We start from the raw sequence: 16067 nt of genomic DNA on the forward strand, positions 1-16067 counted from the left end.
CACTCACACCATATAATATCATACAATAACCGTAATTCTTTATAAATACTTCCGTCGATATGGATACACATTCGCACACTTCCACTCCACCTAACCAAGTCCCAAGTTTTTACTAATAAAAGAGAGGCATCTTGGAAGCATCATGCGGGCTAAACCATTTTTGAAGCGGGGTGAATGTTTTTACCCTTAAAAATGTTATTTAGCAAGCATCAAACTTACAAGATATCCTCATTATCAAAGTACCCACTCAAAAAACAATTGACAAAAAATTTAAAGGTAGGTTTTTGAGAAAATCGTTTTTTAATTTTTTCATATAATCCACTGCCTTTTTGATCATTTTAAATCTTTGTTGAATTTTCCGTTATAGAGGTTTTTTTCCTGATTTCAGATTTTTATTCTGATTTTTTGACAAACAAAGCACAACATTGAAATGCGCATAACTTTTTAGAAAAAATTCTATTTTAAAATCGGAAAAATACATATCGCCTAATTTTCTTTAAAAAACAAGATAGGTTTTGCGATAGGTTTTGCGATTTCAAGATTTCAAGCCTGATTAGAAATGGATTCGGTCATGACTAATATTTTGCTCGTAATTGGCTTAACGGATATAAACAACTGGGACGTCAAAATTTTTATTAACGAATGTTTATTATAGAAATATGCTTTTGAATTAATAAAAATGATTTTATTAATGGAAATCTCATTTGTTTATAAACAATTTGAGATATTTTCTACTAATAAAAAATGTTTCATCTCACGTTGTTTTACATTTACTTTTGGAGAGAAACACTGGAAGAAATACTATATATTTTTATAATAAAAATTCATAAATACAAATTTTGACGTCGCAATTGTTAATATCCCTTTAGCCAGATACAAGAAAAATGTTAGTCATGTTGAAACATTATAATTTTTTTGTTATTGACTTTTACCATATTTTTTCACCACCTAAACTTCAGAAAATATTGTTCAGCTTCTTTTTTTGTCTTTTTTTTGGCTCTGCAATCTTTTAATTTTTTCTGTGGCTGTCTTATTTTTAGATTGGATAGGTTTTATCTAAAGTAATAGAAAAGAAAAGCAAGGACAATATTTTTAATAACCAAAGAAAATTAAAAATTTAAATTCAGAATCAATACGTAATATTTTTTATACATCAAGACCGTTGCATTTTCGTTGAAAAATACCTATTTCAAGCAGAAAACAATAACATGACCTAAAGTTGTTCAAAATTATAAGTTTAATGTTTGAGGTCTCATTTTATTTTTAATAACCGGTTACAAAATTGTAAATATTCTTCAAAATCGATATCGATATTTTCGGTGAAAACCGCTAGCTTAAACTAGAGTTGTAACCAAATTTTAAATATTTAGAAGCTAATAATTTTTTAACAGAAATATCGATTTCCGGTGTAAAATTTTAACCTAATATAAAATTGACAATTTGATGAAAAACACTACTTTCCGACGAAAATACTAACATAATCTAAAATTGTTGAATCTTATTTAAAGTACTATAATGATTTTTGTTTGAAAATAACAATTTTAGGTGTAAAACGCGTAACTTAAAAATATTAAAAATTATGAATCTTCTTTAAATTGTAATACTTATTGAATAAAAATGATTACAATTGATTATAAAATACACTAACACGGTCCAAAATTGTGTTCAAACTTGTAAATTTAATAATTTTGAAGAAAAATGATTGGATTAAAATGTAATTATTGTTGTATAAATGTACCAGTTTCAAATAAAATACACCAACATGACCTAATAAGCTGTTGAAAAATGGTAAATATTTTTTGTAATCTGATCATTTTCTATTAAAAATACCAATCATTTCCGCGAAGAAAAACCAATGTTGATTTGATTCTAATCTTTTTTGTTTAAGATAACCAATTTCATATTAAAAACGTTAAAATAAGCTGAAGCTGTTTGAAAATGAAAATCTTGTTTGAACAATAATATAATACTTATTTTAAAACAACAGTTTTTGGTGAAAACGCTAGTTTCACCTAAAAATTTTTTTTTATGAAAAACACCCAGTTCTGATGTAAAATGCTAACATAACCTACGATTGTCAAAAATTGGAATATTGATGATTTTTGTTTAAAAATGAAATGCTAATTTACGGTAAAAATAACTAACAAAACCTAAAATTGTTATGAATCCTAAGTCTTTTTCGCAACATTATGATTTATTATTAAAATTAATATTTCTTAAATAGTAGCTTTTAGAAAAATATACTAACATAGAACATTTATAATATATCAAAAATTTACAAAATAATTTAAAAGTTTTAATTGAACTTTATTTTTATTTAAAAAGGACAAATGATTCTCAATTCGCATAAAGTTTTCTTTGATTTTTCTTATAGAAAGAGATTATTCGTAGTTTTTATTGAAAAAGTGTCAAATTTAAGATAAAAAACTTCAAGTTTTAAAAATCCAATCAGGTCAGCGACGAAATATGTCGTTTTTACAGAAAATTAGGCGACAGTTATTTTTCCGATTTAAAAAAAAATCCCACGAAGATACATATCTTTGAATTTTGGAATCTATTTATTTAAAAAAATATAATAATTTGTTTCCTTAAATTTCTTTACTTTTTGATCTAACCAGAAAACAGAAATAAGTGCTAGGAACGTGATTTTTCATTTTTGCCTTACGCAATTTTTAAAGTAAAATATAAAATCAGTATTAATAATATATTTTTAGATTTTATAGTATTTATTATCTAAAATATCATAATAATTTTCTTTTTTTTACGGGTTTTACTCAATTATATTTTCTAATAGATCATTCCTATTTATAATTCAGTGACAAAAATGTACTTGTGGTTTAAACATTTTTTTGGGCATTTGTGGGCTTTTTCGGTATATAAATACACTAGCAACAAAATCGAAAATACCCATGAGTCGAAATTGGAAATACAGTAAGTTTTTCAAATTTTTGTGGAAGTTTTAAGCATAGATATACACTAGAGAAAAATCGAAAATAATTTAGCAAATTTCAACAACAAAATTGACAGCAAACATAAGAGTTGGGTTTTTTTTCTGGAAAATTGATTCACCAGGATCCGAAAGAAAAGTTTAAATATATGTATTAGATCGAAAACTATAGAGTTTTAAAGAAAAAAGGTGCGTTTTTTGAGAAAAATAAGACGTCAAAATAAAAAGATTCGTAACTTCGTGATTTTTTTTTAATCGAAAAAATATGTATCGCCTAAATTTTTCTAAAAAGCAACATACTTCGTCACTGAGAGATTCACAAACTTGAAGTTTAGAACTTACCCAACTTGAAATTAATTCGCGCTAGCAGATAAAAGGAAGAAAGTATGATGTATTTTTGTGTGATATTATAGGTTTTATTTTTTTGGTTTTTCTAGGACCACATGGTAAGTCTGTCGCAGTTCAAAAATCGACACTGCGTGGTCTGACTTACACCATTACTGCTGAGGAAGTTGGGGAACATATTATTCAGGTTCTCGTAAATGGACAGCATATCAAGGGATCCCCATTTAGGTTTGTGAAAAAAGAATTAAAATAATAACTTGCTCGGGAAAAATATCTAATAGTACTTTAAAAATTTAGAGTATTATTTCTTATGGTCTCGTATAAACGAATAAATGTTATTTTTCGTGGATCAAATTTGAAACTCTTTCAATTTTAATCAATAAGTGTTTTAATGGCGTGAATCATTCGACAAAAATTTCAAATCAACCATTTTATAGGCTAATAAATGTATTTTATAATAAATAATTTAAATTAATTTTCTTAGTGAATTCGGTTGTAAAAAATAATATTTTGTCCTTTAAATGAGACCATTAGGAGTAATGTTTAATTTTTTTAAATTGCAATTAGAAATTTTTTCCCGAAACATGTTTTTTTTGTACCCATTATAAATAGTGCATCAATTTCAAACTCGATCTTTTTAAAAAGTTTTTTAATGCATTATTTATAATTTTACATCAGAAAATGTTATTCATTTCTTTTACCCTTCAAACCATCTTTTGTTGAAAATTTAATTTTTAAGAGATTTTGATGTTTTAAATCTTCAATTTCAAAAACTTTCAATTTTTGAATTTTCTGAAAATGCTTTTGAAAATTTCAGTAAGATGGAAATCATAACGCTACTTTTGAATATATATTTTCATCAGAAATGCCTTAACTTAGCAAAATTAATTGTTGGTTGTTAAATATTATAAATTAGATTAACAACTAATAAAAAGTCGTCATATTTGAAAAAAAGCTTTCTCTTATCATGATTTCATCAATTTTTATAGACCCTACCAAATGAAATAATAGATACGATTGTGTTATTGAAAAATAAATTAATTCTTGTACATAAAATTCTTTAAATTCTTCCTATTTCTTTTTCGTACAAAAACAAAACGCAAATGCTCTCTAATTGAGCTTCGTTTTTGGAAATGCAAATTCAGAGATAGTCTCGATTAGTTTCTGAAATAGAAACAAAGTGACAAGCGAGTTTTGTGTATGTAAAATGGTAAACTCAGGGTGGCCACCAACCCGTGAGAACCGGGAGAAAGCCCGGAGAAACTTTCTCCGGGAAAAAACCGGGATAAAGCCGGGAGAGAAATACCACACCTGGAGATTTCCCGTATTTCATAATTTGCGCATTTTTTAATTCTTGAAATTTTCCAAAAAGAAATTATATAATTTTTAAAGTTTTTAAAATAATTAAACTTTAAAGGTTAACAATATTTCTCGTATTATTTAAAATTCTGTAATGTAATGAGGAAAATAACAATGACTTTTGATTTGACAAAATTACATCTTTTAGTAAAAAAACCTTTTCAGTACTTTTAAATGTCAAAATTTTAGGACCATTTCGCTATTAAATATTTCGAAATTTTATATTAAATTTTTGATTGAAAATTATGGAAGTTTACATTTAAAAAAAATGAAATCAAAGCATAACAATATTGTTTTGCATTCTTTATCTTATTTTTAATTTTATATTTAAGATCTTAAAATTCTCCGATTCTTAGTTGAAAATTTAAACAAATAAGTCATTTCAAATTGAAAAATATTTTATATTCGAAAATTTCTAGAATGAATGATAATTCTAAAGGAAGATTTGAAATTAAAAAAATTAAAAATTGAGTTTCATATAAAAACCGATGAAAATTATTCTTATCTGAAACTGATGCATCAGTAAAAGGACACTTTTGGTAATTGCAAGTGGTTAGAATTTTAGATTTCTGCATTTTTGTTAACAATACTAAATTTTTAATTTTTTCCTTTTTTAGGTATTAATTTTCAATTAAAATTGGTTAAATTTTGGAAAGTATTTTTAGTAATTTGAAAATTATTAATTTTTAAGAGATTTTAATTTACTTCCAATAATTAAAATTTTAAAGTGTTTGAGTATAAAAAAGTTTTAATAACACAATTTGTTATGATTGCAATTTTGTTCAGTTTTAAATGAATTTCTCATTCGTTTAAGTTTCTACGTTTGGGAGTATACATTTTGTGATTTGTAACGTTTTCCATTTAAATTACTGTATATTTCGAAAGGTTTTTATTTTAAATAATTTAATTCATTTTTCATTTTAGACAACGTCTTCTTTTGATGTTAAATGGTAATTTTATTATCTCATAACAATTTAAAATTCTAGAATATCAAAAGCTTAGCATTTGAAAGATTCAATATAGTTTTCAGTATTAAATTGTCAAATTTTAATCGCTTTGAATTCAAATTATTCAAATTTAAAAGTGTTCAGTCTTTAATTATTTATTTTGAACGCTTTTAATTATAAAGAATACAATTTCATTTACTCTTAATTTTAAATTATCCAGTTTCCAAAATTTGAATCTTAAATTTACCATTTTTAACGTTTTGAAATTGTCATATTTTTAAGTTTTTAATCTAAGATCATTTTAATTTAGTGATTTTCCATATAAAATTACAATTCTTTAATTTCTAGCGCTTCGACTTAGAAATTATACTATTCAACTCCTTTTTCTCATTAAATTGTCCAAAATATTTGGTATATTTTTTTAAATTTCAAGAGCTTGCAATTCGAAATTATTAATTATTCAGTATTATTTCAAAAATATTTAAAACCTTTTATTAAAAAATTGATTTTTAAATTTGCATATTTTCATGTTAGTAAATAAAAATTCAGAGACAGGAATGCGCGATTTGCGTATGTGCATTTGCTGCTAGTGTACAATAAAACGCTTATCTGTACTTTCCTTTATTAGACACAACAATTTCATTATCCTTCTGATTATATCAATTAAAAGTCAATTAATCTCTTGCAAAAAGGTTTGCTGACTTCTATCGACTTCCGCAATTTATAATATATGTGAAAAAACCGTGGGTTTTACAAAGAAAGTTAATTTTCTGATAAACCGAGAGAAATCACGAATATTCACCGGGAGAACCAGGTGCAAGCCGGGAGACGAAAATTTAAAAAAAGTGATCATCCTGAAACTGCGAAATTGCTGTAAAGTGTTGAAAAAAATAATATTAGATCCTAACTGATATAGTATTGTCTACTTTAATTTTAAAGCATATAAATTGAAACTTATTTAGTTTCTATTAAATAATGACTTGAACACCATCATATTTTTTAACAAATATATTAACTTTTTGCAGGTCTCAAGCTTATAACGCTAAGGCTATTCAAGTGGGAAACATCCCGGATGGAGTGATTAATCAACCAGTCGAATTTGAAAGTAAGTTTCCCATAAAATTGTTAATTCGTTGCACATAGGTACAATAATTAATTAATTAATCTGATTTCGCTGTTTACAGTCGATGGTTCCAGAGCTGGTTCAGGAAATTTAGAAATCCTCGTTAACGGCGGTCATGTCACGAGTTTCGTAAGAGCACTAGGTAGTCAGCGATTTTTGGCATCGTTCGTACCTCACGAAGCAGTTACACATTTGGTTGAAATGACTTTTAATGGCGATACGGTAGCTGGTAAGTTTTTTTATAATTTTTTTTTGTTTTTCAAATATTTTTAATGGTGTGGATAATTTATTTTTCAAACGATACCTGTGCTTAGAATTCTTTCAGCAAAATTTAAATAAGGGTTCTTAGGTCAGGGAAAATCAGGGAAATTTTGTTGGCCAGAGAAGGTCATGGATCTTGAAAAAAAAATGGAAAAAGTCAGGGAATTTCTGTAAGAAGCACTTTAGTCAGTTTTTTCTCAAATCAATTTTTAGTAACTTTTTTAAGATAAAGTGACTATAGTCACTTTAAAAAAGTGAAACTATCACTTTAGTCATTTAAAAAACCCATTATTTCGAAGGATTTTAATTATTTTATAATAATTTTTAAGAGCTTTAAAAAGATTTGAGGAATTGTAAAGAATTTGAAATATTTTGGGGTAATTTAAATAATTCCAAGGAATTTTTATTTCATTCCAGTAATTTAATGGGGTTCCAGATGATTTAAAATATTTTGGGATCTTTCTAAAGATTAGAAGGCATTTTCAAGAGTTTTAAAAACTTTCAAATGATTTTAAAAATTTTAGTTACAATATTTGAAATATCTTAGGGTATTTCTAAAAATTCCAAGTCATTTCGAAGAGCTTAAAACATTTTAAGCGATTCCAAATTATTAAAAAAAATGCAGAGGTATTTTAAAACATTTCAAGGGATTTTATAGAGATTAAAAAGTTTTCAATGAATTTTTAAGGAGTTGAGTGATTTGAAGACATTTAAAATAACTTTCATTGGATTTAAAATAATTCTTTAGAATTTCATAAAATATGGAACGATCTTACAAGACTTTTAAGATTCAAAGATATTTTAAAAGATTCCATTGGTTTTTATAAGTTTTCCGAGGATTTCAATCATTTTAAGGATTTCATTTATTTAATCAAAGAATTTATTCGCAAGTGGTGACAGATTTCGAAATATTTCAAAGATTTTCAAACATTTCAAGGTTTTTAAAAATATCTTTAAGAATTTTAAAGATTTGTTGAAAGATTCCAAGAAATGTTCAATTGATTTCAATAATTTGAAGGGATAACAAAGAATTTTTAAGATTTTAGGGTATTTTTAAACGTTTCAATGAATTTTCAAGAGTTTAAAAAAATGTCAAAGCATTATAAAATATTTAAAAGCTTTTAGAGTATTTTTAAAAATTCCAAGGAACTTTCGATTTATTTCAGTAACTTAACTCTGCGCGGTCGCACTGTAATTTCACTGCTTCCGCGGTCGCACTGGGTCGAAAATGTTCACGTTCAGTTTTCAGCGTCCTAAATCTCTTTAAAATTTTTTAAAAAATTCACGCATACTTTGTAATCCTTCTAGAATGTGGACCCATGTTTCTTTAAGTGTAGAAGTTATTACATTTATTTTTATAAATTGGTATTTTGATGAAAATTGGCTGGGAATTTCAAAGTGAAATTTTCGCTGTAATTTTCAAGAGTTTCCAAACATTTCAAGGTATTTTCAAGAGATCAAAAAGTTTTAAAGGAATTTTTAAGGATTTTAATAATGTTAAGGCATTTAAATGAATTTTCGTTGGGATTTAAAAAATTCACGAAAATATCGGACGATCTGGAATGATTTTTAGGGATTAATTTAAGGGTTCAAATAATTTATTCATAAGAATTAGGATTTCGTAGTATTTCAAAGATTTAAAGAGATTTTCAAATATTTTTTGTAATTCACTTTGCATTGACCCTGGATTCTTATTAATTTATCTTGAATTCTTTTAAATTCTGTTAAGATGTTTGGAATTCTCTTGAATTCCTCCAAATTCACTCAATTTAATCAATGTTTTAGAATTTTTATAACCTTTGTTTAAGTCATATTTCAGTCTTTTAAACTCGCTTTCAATTCTTAACCATTTCGACCAATTATTTTGTATTTCTTGAATTTTTTCTAAACTCAATTCAAACTTGCTGAATCCAATGAGTTTTTTTTCTTCATATTTTTGAATTATTTTCAATTTACTTAATTTAAAAATTTTTCACCTTGCATTTTTATGAATTTTATAGAATTCTTCTAATTTCCCTTAAGTTCCTCGATATTCACTCCAATTTTACTTAAATCAATGGGCCTTTTTGAATTTTGCCCTATTTATTTGAATTATTTTGGAGTCCTATGAATCGTATTCTTTTAAATAATAATAATAATAATAATAATAAATTAGACTCGGGATTCACCTCGGAGGTCCGGGGTTCGATCCCTGAGCCGGTACCTCTAGAAATTTTTCAATGTACCTTTACCGAGGTTCTGGTGGTTCGGAACCCAACTTAAGCTGTAGGTCCCCCCATCGTGTACTTGACTGCAACCCAGTCCGTCAATGATGAGGTAAAAACCAGGCTTTGTCCAATATGTCTGGGCAGACTGCCCGCATCAGATCACTTGATTGCATTATAAAAATGCGCCCGTGACTGATGATATATACCGGGACAGCCCGTGCAAAATGATCAAATAAAAAAAATCCAACTCTAAGCAAAAATGCCTTCGACATGTTGGGCTGTATAAGCCTGTGAAATTTTTTTTATAATAATAATAAATAATCAATAATTTCTTCGAGTAAATTTGGCTGTGGCAATCCTGATAATAATAAATAAAACAATTAATAAATTTAAACTTTAAGTTGTTTTATTCAATTTATAAAATATTATGTATTAAAAATGTTACAAGCTTAGAATGTTCTTCTTTAAATATTGTCATGGGACATGACAAATTAGGCAGGGAAAAGTCAGGGAATTTTAAAAACTAAGTTTTGCGCCCATCCTGAATTGTTTTAAAATACAGCATTCTTTGTTGATTATCAGCACTAAAAGTGCTTAGAACTCTTTCAGACAAATTTAAATAAACAGAAAGTTGTTCGCTTATTTTTTAAATAAGGTAATCATTTCCGGTCTGCAAACGCCATAAAATTATCGAATTCCAGCACTTACACAAAATGTTTATAGTCTGTTCAGTTTCAAGTACAGAGTTGTATAACATACTACATTTTACGATAGAAACGCAGCCTTCGTGCTTGCAATTACACTTTTCTACGGAATTTCCTGGTGAAAGTTGTGCGCGTATAATGTCATTTGTTGCTCATATTCTTGCGGTGATATCATAGCATCCTCGACGTAGCAGAGACAATCGCAGGGCCATTGGCACAAGTTTGTGTCTTACAAACCTCACAATAACAAATTTTGAACTACAAAATTGTTTTCTTGGATATACATGAAAATTTGGTTGAATCCAAAAAATTTTCTGATCAGGATGATCGCAGGTCAGGTAAAATTTGGAAATCAGGGAAAAGTCATCAATTCATTAGTCCGGGAATGTCAGGAACTTGGGGAAAAAATGGTAAAAGACAGGGAATTTCCACAAGAAAGGATTTCAAGTAAAATAGTTTAAAATATTCAAGGATTGCACAGTCACTTTTACTGACTTTTTTCTTAAATCACTTTTTTAAATATAAAATCACTATAGTCATTTTTTTAAATTAAAAAAAATCACTCCAGTAAGTTTACTTTCAATAAATCAACCCGTGGGTTAACTTCTGTTGAATTCAGGTCAATATCTGAATTCTCTTCAATTCTTTTGAAACATTTTATGATATTTTAAAATATTTCAAGGATTTTTTAATAGATTTCAATAACTTTAAAGTATTCATAAGGAGTTTATGATTTTAGAGTATTTTGAAAATTGTTAAGGAATTTTCAAGAGCTTTGCAAAGTTTTGAGGGATTTAAAAATATTTCAAGGCATTCTCAAGTAATTTATAAATTTCCAAGAAATTATGATGATGTTATGATGTTTTAAAGAATTTCATAGAATTGTGGAAGATATGGAATGTTCTCTTGTAATTTCATGTAATTTTAATGAATTTCTAAGAATTTATTCACAAGAATTAAGAGTTCTCGTAAGATTTCAAAGATTTTAAGATATTCTAAGATATTTCTAAGGATTGAATAAAAAAAAGATTTTAGTATATTTTAAAAAATTCTGAGGAATTTTCAATTTATTCGAATAATTTAAAATGATTCCATCGTATTTGAAGGTTTTTATGATAATTTTAAAGATTAAAAATAATTTTGAAGATCTTTATAAAGTTTCAAGGGATTTCAAAGTATTTTAAATATTTTAGGAATTTTAAAAATTAATTTTAGTAATGTTAATGGAATTCAAAGGATTTGCATTATTTAAGGGCATTTTTAAGGCTTCCAAGGAATTTTTAATAGATGTGAAACATTTCAAGAGTTTTTAAAAGATTTTAAAAGATATTAAAAGATTTGAAGATTTTAAGACATTTTAAAATGTTGTTTGCAATTCATTTTAATTCACTTTTAATAAATTCTCCCTAAATTCTCATTAATTTATCATGAATTATTTATATTCTATTGAGTTTTCTGTAACTTTTGGAATTCACATGAATTCTGTTAAATTCACTCAATACTTTTAAATTCAAAAAACATTTTTCACACCATCAATACACATTGCACACTTGTCAATTTTAACAACTTTTGTTCACTTTTTCGGTTTAAATAGATCACTTTTTCACTTTTTGCTAGCGAATTACGCTGTATCAGTCCTGAAAATAATAAATTTTTTTTTTTTTAATTTGAATTAAAAATGGTTTTATTCCATTTATACAATATTCCATATTAGAAATGTCACAATAAAGGAGTTTTCGTCTGTAAATATTAATGGAGAGGGTGAATGAAAAATTCGTCATCAAAAATCTGGGAAAAGTCAGGGAATTCTGAAAAAAAGTCTTGCGTCCACCCTGTTGATTCAACAAAATATTTGATTGAGCTAACTGAATTTTTTGGATAAATCAACCAAACAGTTCATCTTCCAACATATTTAGCTAAAACAAGCAAATATTTTGTTGTAGATATGATAACCATATTGTATGATTAAACCAACAAAAATTTAGTTGGTGCTAAAATCGTTTTTTGAGTTCCTACATATTCTACAACAGTAAACGATCCCGTAAGACGATTTTCTCACTATTCATAAATCCCGTTCTTATAAAGCAAATGATAAAAAGGATATATGTATGTAAAGTTTTATTTTGCTTGAACTACTCTGATTTCCGAGTAAAATAGAAAAACAAAACCTTAAAGATTCTATACAAGGTCAAATTGTTCTCGTTCAAGTTACACATTAAAGTATTGCTATTCAACACTTATGCTTTTCCCATGCAAATCGGTGAAGTCGATTGATATAGAGTAGGCCGATCTACATTCTGGCAAATTGCCATTTTAATTCATACATTGATTCATGAGCTTGGTGAAATTATCTGCAAGTGGATCAAATGAATACTTTTTCGAGTCCAATGAACGGAATCGGTGAATAGAATTGGCATGTTTTTTTTTTAGAGTTGTGGTTTGATCCGTTTCGAAATTTTAAATTCGTGTCGTTTTGGACACGTCAAATCGTTTAAGGTTTCCCGTTAGATAACCGAAGTTAAGCAGCACATAGCTTGGCTATTCTCGGATGGGGGGCCGACTGGATGGAGGTGTGACTTCAGCAGATTTTGAAGCTATTCTCATGTGCTCAATATTACTAATTGTAGCCATTTGGACTGTAGATCTCAAATTTCTGATTACAGTTTTTGTTTAATCGCACCCACGCGTATTTCAGTCTTAAATAGAGGCAATAAATGTTTAACTGCAAAAGCACTTACTTCAAAGTACCGTGGAAAAACTTTCAAGCTTTGACATTTCACTTTGTGAAAGTGGAAAAATCAACATTAATCAAGCAAACTTAAAAATTATTTTGAAATATCGGAATTTTTAGAAATCAATATTTTAATTTTTCTAAATTCCACTCTTTCAAAAATAATTTGACATTAAAGCTGTGAAAGCGAAAACATGAGAAAGTAGGTATTTCAAATTTTTACGGAGTTGTTGATATTGAAGGATTTTTAAATTAAAATCTTGAGAACATTCCAAATTTAAAGAGATGGAAATTACAAAATGTTAAATTGTGAAAAGTTGACAAACTTCATTGTTCATTGTTTCCCATGCATTAACAAAAGATAGAAGTTCGATTGTCGCTCGTTGAACCGATTCTTGACTTGGGCCTCGGCTTGGGCAGGCTTCTTCATTTTTCATAATAATTTGAGAAAGAGGACATTTTAGACATTAATTTAGCAAAGTTTTAATTTATTCTAATTATTTGCCTGAGAAATGCAGAAAGTGTAAGTTGGGAACCGAAAATTGGTCAAAAACGGAAAATACTTCAAGTAAGGCTCAGTCGACACGAAATTTAATTAGCTTTCGAACGGTTTTTTTATATTTCTAACTCAATATCTCGCCGAGAGATCCACGAAAAAAGAGAGGCACGTTTCTAATACGATTTTTTTAGTGGGCTGACAATTCTGGCCAGTGCTGTAAAATTGTTTGCATAATAAAATACATAAAATTACAATAAAGTTCAACAATATAAAAATTGTAATTTTTGTAATAATTTGTAAAATTAGGTAAAGTAATATAATTCTGGCAAAAACATGTAGTTTGTAGTAAAAAAATGGAAAGTCCCAAAAATAATTTTACTATATAGTTACTAAAAGTTTTCTTCTAAAATTCAGACACTTTTCCAAAATTTTACATTTAAATTACAATTTTCACATTATTGTACTTTATTGTAATTCACTGTTTCTGATGAATTTTACTGGCCTTTAACGAAATTCTTCAAGAAAATTTAAGAAAGTTCAAAATCGAAAAGTGGCAAAGAATTGTTTCAGAATATTAAAAGTCTATTTTTACAAAATGCCCACACTCATATTTTTTGACATTTTTTTCTAATTCGATGTTTCATAGGAAGGAGTTGCTGTGAGTTTTATGCGGGTTAAACCATTTTTGTGTCCAGTAGAATTTTTTCAGTAAAATCTAATTATTATATTTTGTTCGAAAACAATGAAAGATAAAGAAATATGTTAAGATAAAAGTTTACGCATCTGAAAAAGTTCTATCTTACATCTTAAAAATGATGGGGTTTTCTAAATAATTTTCTTTTTTTGTTCTTAAAATATGAGGAAAGTAATTAACAAGATTTTGACAATAATTTTTTTAAATTATTTCTTGTTCTCAATATAATTATTTTAAGTAGAAAAGCTATAGGAATTCACTAATACTCACATGTTTTTTATCACTAAAGACTTTTTACCCCGGATTAAAAATTGATTTTTTCTAAATGGCTCCAGCAAAGATTTTGTTTTTTATCAGGAAAAAAAATTATGAGATACCTCAGATATAAGGACAAGAGAAACACTTCAACAGTTTTCTCAACTTTGGGTTGAAGTCATTTCATCGGAACCGTGGTGGGTTTTTTTGGGAAAATCTACTTTTTCTATTTTGAAACAAATTGCTGCTCTTTTTTTTTAATTTTCGGATTACTGTAGAAAAGTCAAATAAATTTAAACAGAATCGAAGAAGAAAGTTGAAATATCTGAATAAGGTCAAAAATGATAGAAATTGCTAGACTTTCTTTTTAACAGGCGTCAAAATTGAGATATTCATAATTCCAGAAAAAATGTTTATTTCTTAAATCGGAGAAATACGTTTTGCGACTTGAAGTATAGAACCTGCCTTATTTGAAATGAATTCGTTCACACGGAAAACATCTGTCCATAAAAAAGTCACGAATTAGTAGCTAGGTCTCGGATACGAGGACAATTTATCGGATATTGATAGACTTTCATCAATAATTTTCGAACTTTAAGAAAGAATTGAAGAAGTCGATGTGAAAATTGGAAAACGTATCACCACTTTTTTCCGTTCATAATTACAAAAATATTACTAATGATTGGGAAAAAATCTCAGAGACCTATAGGTTCTCTAGACGCTCTTGGTCTCAAATGAACTAAGGAACGTTTATGCGCTAATAAATTTTTACAATTACAAAAATATTTTTTTTTGCAAAAATGTTATTTGTAGTGTAGTAAGTGTTTTAGAACTGAGAACGGTAGGTTATACTTTATATTGTTGGTAGCCTGGACGACAAAATCTAGCGCAGATATGCAGATGAAAGAATCTCTCAAGCGGGTCATATCTCCCTCTTCCATCTTGCAGGGTCGCATCTTCACAGTACGCACCTGTCTCTTAACACTTAATTGAATCTTCTCTGACGGGTCATATTGGTCAGGTCATTGGCTTATACGATTTCACTCATCACGCACGTGTTCCACTGACCTGAATCCAGAGTCAGGATTTTCTTAGCCTTTTTTTCCCCTTTCCAATCGCAAATCAGCCGAGTATGTACTTGGCCGATTGTCAGGATGATATTTCGTCTCCCACGCTATTAAATCTTGCTTGGTATACCATGAACTTTTATTGCACTTGTTCTTCTTCTTTGCATTCATGATTGTTAAGCAGTTACGTGTCCGGTGTTTAACTATAGCATGCATCTCGTATTCGTAGTTATGAGTACGCACAGTGCACTTATAAATATTTTCATGTCCGGGAAGTTACAAGTGCTACCTTGGAATGTCAAACGCGCTTTATTTTCAAACCCATCGTTTAAGAATTGAAAAAGAAATTCAAAATAGTCCAAATGATTCATTTTTGAAAAAAAAAAAACAGAAATTATTCTAATCTTTTTCCAAGTTCGTCAAATGTTTACAACTTCACATTTAAAAAATTGATAGTTGAGCAATGTTGTAAGATTACAGCATTCAGATTCTAAAGTTTATAATAAAAGCTTGAAGATTTTATGCATTGGGACGAAAATAGTCAACAAAAATCAAAAACCATTAAAAAGAATTCGAAGTTACATTGTTTTCAAAGAAAGGTTATTTATTATTACTTGACAGAAAGAAATGAAATTGAGTACAAAAATATATGGCTGGGGGTACGCAACACGAAATGTCTAGGGCTACCCGAATGTGACATATTGCAATAAAACTGCTATAAATGCGAAAATACGTAAAATTATTGAACGAAAATTGCAGGTCCTCTAGTTGGGCAGAGCATTTATGTTTCAATCTTAACCAAAATCAAAACTAATCTAATATTTTGTGTAATTTCGAAAATATTTAGAAGAAGTTTGGTCCATGTTTCACAAAATTAAGGAAATGTGTAGATCGGATTTTCTTTTAAGATAATGAGAAATATGAGTCC

The 16067-nt window shown here is 27.7% G+C and overlaps 1 protein-coding gene across 1 annotated transcript in view; it reads left to right on the top strand.

Moving 5' to 3' along the window:
• Window positions 1-16067, top strand: part of LOC117182620 (filamin-A) — a 240572-nt gene that overhangs the window by 116373 nt on the left and 108132 nt on the right. The window contains exons 13-15 of the mRNA XM_033375719.1: window positions 3385-3520; window positions 6624-6703; window positions 6783-6950. Of these exons, the coding sequence (XP_033231610.1) occupies window positions 3385-3520; window positions 6624-6703; window positions 6783-6950 (384 nt within the window). The remainder of the gene's footprint in view (window positions 1-3384; window positions 3521-6623; window positions 6704-6782; window positions 6951-16067) is intronic.

This window comes from Belonocnema kinseyi, chromosome 2, assembly GCF_010883055.1.
Source record: "Belonocnema kinseyi isolate 2016_QV_RU_SX_M_011 chromosome 2, B_treatae_v1, whole genome shotgun sequence".
Taxonomy (NCBI): Eukaryota; Metazoa; Arthropoda; class Insecta; order Hymenoptera; family Cynipidae; genus Belonocnema; species Belonocnema kinseyi.